The 6,963-nt window shown below is 44.3% G+C and overlaps 1 protein-coding gene across 1 annotated transcript in view; it reads left to right on the top strand.

The window, feature by feature from the left end:
- LOC112075896 (constitutive coactivator of PPAR-gamma-like protein 2) overlaps nt 1-6,963 on the top strand; it is a 45,131-nt gene that overhangs the window by 23,840 nt on the left and 14,328 nt on the right. Inside the window, exon 3 of the mRNA XM_070441106.1 lies at nt 1,664-2,000. Coding sequence (XP_070297207.1) covers nt 1,664-2,000 — 337 coding nt within the window. The remainder of the gene's footprint in view (nt 1-1,663; nt 2,001-6,963) is intronic.

Raw genomic sequence — 6,963 nt, forward strand, 5'->3', positions numbered from 1 at the left:
GCAGTAGAGAGATAGGAGGAGAAACAGAGAGAGAGAGAGAAACAGAGAGAGGGAGAGAACAGAGAGAGGGAGAGAACAGAGAGAGGGAGAAGAACAGAGAGAGAGAAGAACAGAGAGAAGAGAGAGAACAGAGGAGAGAACAGAGAGAGAGAGAGAGACAGAGAGAGAGAGAGACAAGAGAGAGAGGAGAACAGAGAGAGAGAGAGAAGGAACAGACAGAGAGAGAGAAAGAGAACAGAGAGAGAGAGAGGAACAGAGAGAAAGAGAGAAAAGAGAGAGAGGAGAACAGAGAGAGAGAGAGAACAGAGAGAGAGAGAGAGAACAGAGAGAGAGAGAGAGAGAGAAGAGAGCGAGAGAGACGAGGAGAGAGAGAGAAACAGAGAGAGAGAGAAGAAAGGAGAACAGAGAGAGAGAGAACAGAGAGAGAGAGAGAACAGGAGAGAGAGAAAGAGAAAGAGAGAGAAGAGAGAGAAGAGAGAGAGAAGAGAAAGAAGAGGAGAGAAGAGAGAGAACAAGAGAGAGAAGAGAGAGAGAGACAGAGAGAGGAGAGAAGAGAGAGGAGAGAACAGAGAGAGGGAGGGACAGAGAGAGGGAAAGAGAGAGAGAGAACAGAGAGGAGAGGGACAGAGAGAGGGAAAGAGAGAGAGAGCGAGAGAGCGAACTAGTGGTGTGTGTGTGTGTACCTGTGACTGTTTGAAGACGTCTCTGGCGATAACGTCAAGGTTCCCCAGGTCTTTAATGGAGGAGACGTACTCTGACACCGCCTTGATAACCACCTCACAGGGAGGCAGCACCAACTGGTGGGCACGCACCTAGAGGGTCAGAGGTTAGGGTCAGGGGTGCAGACACCGCCTTGATAACCACCTCACAGGGAGGCAGCACCAACTGGTGGGCACGCACCTAGAGGTTAGAGGTTAGGGGTCAGACACCGCCTTGATAACCACCTCACAGGGAGGCAGCACCAACTGGTGGGCACGCACCTAGAGGTCAGAGGTTAGGGGTCAGGGGTCAGACACCGCCTTGATAACCACCTCACAGGGAGGCAGCACCAACTGGTGGGCACGCACCTAGAGGTCAGAGGTTATAGATGATGGGCCAGACAGCAGGAGTATAGCTTAATGTTATGGTTTAGAAGTAAATAGAAGATATCGTCAGGATTAAAGGTCAGAGGTTATACCTTGAGTGAGGCCAGGGGGTGTTCTGGTCCCTAAGAGGCTCCAGTGGAAGGCAGCCAGGTCCTCATCAGGGAGAATATGGTTGCCCTATTGGGGGGGAGAACAAGAGGGGTTGAGAAAGACCAGTTGTATGTGTTTGAGCAAAATTCCAAATGGCTGTACGGCCAGAATAAAGGTTTTAATGAACGTTTGTTTGCCTGTTCTGGTGTTTTATTTTCTGTCTCATCTCCTTCGCTCCTCCGTGCTTTGTGCATTTCCCATTTACAACCAGAGATCTGGAATAATGATGAGATGCACGTCTCCGCATAACATAGGAGTCGTCCCAAAGGCAGGAAGGCAGGCGACAAGCTGAGGTCCAAAATAAACCCAGAGAAACATTGGCCTTATTTTGGACACATTTGATCTTTGCCTCTTCCTCTACGGTTTACACACACCAAGCCCCTCCCCCGCCTCTCACGCCAACGCCCCCCCCTGCCTCTCACGCCAAGCCCCTCCCCGCCTGCTCACGCCAAGCCCCTCCCGCCTCTCAACGCCAAGCCCCTCCCCCCTGCCTCTCACGCCAAGCCCCTCCCCCTGCCTCTCACGCCAAGCCCCTCCCCTGCCTCTCACGCCAAGCCCTCCCCTGCCTCTCACACCAAGCCCCTCCCCTGCCTCTCACACCAAGCCCCTCCCCTGCCTCTCACGCCAAGCCCCCCCCCTGCCTCTCACGCCAAGCCCCTCCCCTTGCCTCTCACGCCAGAGCCCCTCCCCCTGCCTCTCACGCCCAAGCCCCTCCCCCCTGCCTCTCACGCCAAGCCCCTCCCCTGCCTCTCACAGACAACCAGTGTGAGAGGTCACATCTTCCTCTCTGACGAGCGGTTTCAACTTGCTATTTGTGATGGGGAGAGGGCTTGGTGTGGGAAGCAGAGGAGAGGGAGAAGATGACTCTAGATAATGGAGTACAAAACGGACACGTTTTGAGTTGGGTTGCGCATCACGTTTAACAAACCAAACATTGAAATACCGTTCTAGAAGGTAAAGTAAAAAACCCAAGCGGTAAACAGCCCTTCCCTCGTGTCTGGGGCAGGCACAGAGCAGTGAAGGACAGGTGTTGTGTCTAGAGGCCAAGCTGTGTGTGCTAGGTACTAGTCTGCCGTAGACATTAGAGGTCGACCAGTTAATCAGAATGGCCGATTTCAAGTTTTCATAACAATCGGAAATCTGTATTTTTGGGCGCTGATTTTATTTTATTTTTTTACACCTTTATTTAATCTTTATTTAACTAGGCAAGTCAGTTAAGAACACATTCTTAGGTTAACTGCCTTGTTCAGGGGCAGAATGACAGATTTTTACCATGTCCGCTCGGGGATTCAATCTTGCAACCTTACAGTTAACTAGTCCAATGCTCACAACACTGATACATTGCACTCCACGAGGAGCCTGCCTGTTAGCGAATGCAGTAAGCCAAGGTAAGTGCTAGCTAGCATTAAACTTATCTTACAAAAAACAATCAATGACTGTCATTGCTCCATGTGTACTTAACCATAAACATCAATGCCTTTCTTAAAATCAATACACAAGTATATATTTTTAAACCTGCATATTTAGCTAAAAGAAATCCAGGTTAGCAGGCAATATTAACCAGGTGAAATTGTGTCACTTCTCTTGCGTTCATTGCACGCAGAGTCAGGGTATATGCAACCGTTTGGGCCGCCTGGCTCTTTGCGAACTAATTTGCCAGAATTTTACGTAATTATGACAACATTGAGGTTGTGCAATGTAACAGGAATATTTAGACTCATGGATGCCACCCGTTAGATAAAATACAGAACGGAATAAACGTTTTTATTTTCGAGGTGATAGTTTCCGGATTAGTCAAAGGTATATGGTTTAGAGAGAAATAGTCGACGCGTTATAATTCCTGTAATAACTTGCGGCTGAACTTGAAAGGGGTTCCTTCGTTATTTTACCGTTCATGTTTCCATAGAGAATGTCTGTGATCTACTTCAAATTAGGTCTGTGTTTCGTGCAGGCTTAAACCGCCTCGACTGTTTGATACCCGTGTAAATCTCACTAGGATAAGGGAACGTTTGTCAACATATTTTCATAAATCCACTCTACAATTTTTTTTATCTTCGCTTATATTTAGCCAATATATCAGAGTTACCTTGTCCTATGGATATCTACACAGTTATAAAATTGGCACGGTGGTGTAGCCGACACGAAACACAGACCTTATTTTAAGTGAATCTAAAAATATCCTATGAAAAAATGAAGGAACCGCTTTTCAGATTTTGCTAGGTGTCATGGGAATTATGACTCGCACTTTGGTTGTCAATTCTTACCATGCCCATTATTAAAATAGTATTTCCTGCATATAGAAATTAAAGTTTTTGTTTTGAACATTCATCACAGGTAACTTAAACTCTATTTTTATTCAAACAGTTGAGAGTATTGTCTCCTAAGCAGACTCTTCAGTATCATTGTCACTTCAGAGCTGTGTGTGTGTGTGTGTGTGTGTGTGTGTGTGTGTGTGTGTGTGTGTGTGTGTGTGTGTGTGTGTGTGTGTGTGTGTGTGTATTTATGTTTATATTAAGTTAAAAAAAAGTGTTTCATTCAGTATTGTTGCAATTGTCATTATTACAAAAATGTGTGTGTGTTGATATATATATATATTATAAAACATTTTTTTTCGAATAAATCGGCATCGGCTTTTTTTGTCCTCCAATAATCGGTATCGGTGTTGAAAAATCATAATCGGTCGACCTCTAGTAGACATACCTCCAAGTGGTTTCAGTTGGGAAGTCTGGACAATTTTTGTAATAGCTAAAACAATTTGAATGGTCCGCTGGGACATTTTGATTGAATGTTACTTTCCAAGAACCCTCCCCTAGGGCTGTGGCGGTCATGACATTTTGATTGAATGTTACTTTCCAAGAACCTCCCCTAGGGCTGTGGCGTCATGACATTTTGATTGAATGTTACTTTCCAAGAACCCTCCCCTAGGGCTGTGGGCGGTCATGACATTTTGATTGAATGTTACTTTCCAAGAACCCTCCCCTAGGGCTGTGGCGGTCATGACATTTTGATTGAATGTTACTTTCCAAGAACCCTCCCCTAGGGCTGTGGCGGTCATGACATTTTGATTGAATGTTACTTTCCAAGAAACCTCCCCCTAGGGCTGTGGCGGTCATGACATTTTGATTGAATGTTACTTTCCAGAACCCTCCCCTAGGGCTGTGGCGGTCATGACATTTTGATTGAATGTTACTTTCCAAGAACCCTCCCCTAGGCTGTGGCGTCTCTCTGTTCTCTGTCTCTGGACTTTAGTTTGGAGTGACAGTTGTCTTAACCCAATCAATAATATGATTTGATAACTACGTAGGTAAATATGTGAATTGCCTGTTGCACAACGTTCGGGGCAGGTGTAACTGCTTCGCCATGTTCAGAGCATGCGGGTGGGAAGACTTGGAGCGTAGTGGTGACATCAGACCGTCTACTTAAGTAGCCAATAGAAAAAAAAGTTCATTGATTGGGTTAAGACGAACCGTCACTGCAAGACTAGCAGTCCAAAGGAGACTCATTGTCTACGCCTCCCCCTAAACCCCGCCCTTCATGGAAAAATAATGCCARAACTCGCAATCGAAAAGACTCAGTGAAAGCAGAGATATGAGTAGCGTAACCAAACGGATGCAATCGTTTTAAAATATTTAAAAAAAAATCATTTGTCAGAGTTTTGCTCTCGCTTTTTGGGTTTTGCTTTTAATGTCTTATTTTTGTTTACGATTCTATACATTTTGCTTCTAATTGTTTGATTTATGATTTCAACATCCAATATTTCATCCGTCCTCAAATATGTTTACATTCTCAACTTTATTTGTCATTTTCATGATTTATTTCATTTTTAATTCAGTTACATATGGCGTGAAATTGACCGCATAGTGCTGCCTTGTTCATTGACCTGTCAAAGGAGTTGGACACTGTTGATCGTTCTGTTTTGATGAAGAAATGATGAAGAGTAGACCTGGGATAATCAGTGGCAGGAAACAGTATGTTTGATCTGATCTTCATCTAGGTCACAACACAGTCTGCTTAAACTAATAACACACACACAATTATACGTTATCATCTCTTTATTGAACACACCGTGTAAACATTGCAGGGTGGGAAAAGTAGGTGAACCCTTGTATTTAATAACTGGTTGACCCTCCTTTGGCAGCAATAACCTCAACCAAACGTTTTCTGTAGTTGTGGATCAGACCTGCACAACGGTCAGGAGGAATTTTGGACCATTCCTCTTTACAAAACTGTTTCAGTTCAGCAATATTTGTAGGAAGTCTGGTGTGAACTTCTCTCTTGAGGTCATGCCACAGCATCTCAATCAGGTTGAGGTCAGGACACTGACTGGGCCACTGCAGAAGGTGTATTTTCTTCTGTTGAAGCCATTCTGTTGTTGATTTACTTCTGTGTTTTGGGTTGTTGTCCGATTGCATCACCCAACTTCTGTTGAGCTTCAATTGGCAGACAGATAGCCTTACATTCTCTTGCAAAATGTCTTGATAAACTTGGGAATTCATTTTTCCGTTGACAAGCTGTCCAGGCCCTGAGGCAGCAAAGCAGCCCCAAACCATGATGCTCCCTCCACCAGACTTTACAGTTGGGATGAGGTTTTAATGTTGGTGTGCTGTGCCTTTTATTCTCCACACAGTGTTGTGTTCCTTCCAAACAACTCAACTGTAGTTTCATCTGTCCACAGAATATTTTGCCAGTAGCGCTGAGGAACATCCAGATGCTCTTTTGCACGAACTTCAGACTTGCAGCAATGTTTTTTTGGACAGCAGTGGCTTCTTCCGTGGTGTCCTCCCATGAACACCATTGTTATTTAGTGTTTTACGTATCGTAGACTCGTCAACAGAGATGTTAGCATGTCCCAGAGATTTCTGTAAGTCTTTAGCTGACACTCTCGGATTCTTCTCAACCTCATTGAGCGTTCTGCGCTGTGCTCTTGCAGTCATCTTTGCAGGACGGCCACTCCTAGGGAGAGTAGCAACAGGGCTGAACTTTCTCCGTTTATAGACAATGTGTCTTACCGTGGACTGATGAACATACTTTTGTAAACCTTTCCAGCTTTATGCAAGTCAACAATTATTAATCGTAGGTCTTCTGAGATCTCTTTTGTTCGAGGCATGGTTCACATCAGGCAATGCTTCTTGTGAATAGCAAACTCAAATTTTGTGAGTGTTTTTTATAGGGCAGGGCAGCTCCAACCAACATCTCCAATCTCTTCTCATTGATTGGACTCCGGGTTAACTGACTCCTGACTCCAATTAGGTTTTGGAGAAGTCATTAGCCTAGGGGTTCACATACCTTTTCCAACCTACACTGTGAATGTTTAAATGTAATGTAAAATGTAAATGTATTCAATATAGACAAGAAAAATACAATAGTTTGTGTGGTATTAGACTGTTTGTCTACTGTTGTGACCCAGATGAAGATCAAATAAAATTTTATGACCAATTTATGCAGAAATCCAGGTAATTCCAAAGGGTTCACATACTGTTTCTTCCACTGTACTTCCTGTTTATGGTTTCAGAATTATCTCAGCAACAGAACTCAGGCCATCTTGATAGATGGGGTTAAATCAGATTTATCTCAGCGACAGAACTCAGGCCATCTTGATAGATGGGGTTAAATCAGATTTATCTTAGTGACAGAACTCAGGCCATCTTGGTAGATGGGGTTAAATCAGAATTATCTTAGTGACAGAACTCAGGCCATCTTGATAGACGGGGTTAAATCAGAATTATCT

The sequence above is a fragment of the Salvelinus sp. IW2-2015 genome, unplaced genomic scaffold (assembly GCF_002910315.2).
Source record: "Salvelinus sp. IW2-2015 unplaced genomic scaffold, ASM291031v2 Un_scaffold3454, whole genome shotgun sequence".
NCBI lineage: Eukaryota > Metazoa > Chordata > Actinopteri > Salmoniformes > Salmonidae > Salvelinus > Salvelinus sp. IW2-2015.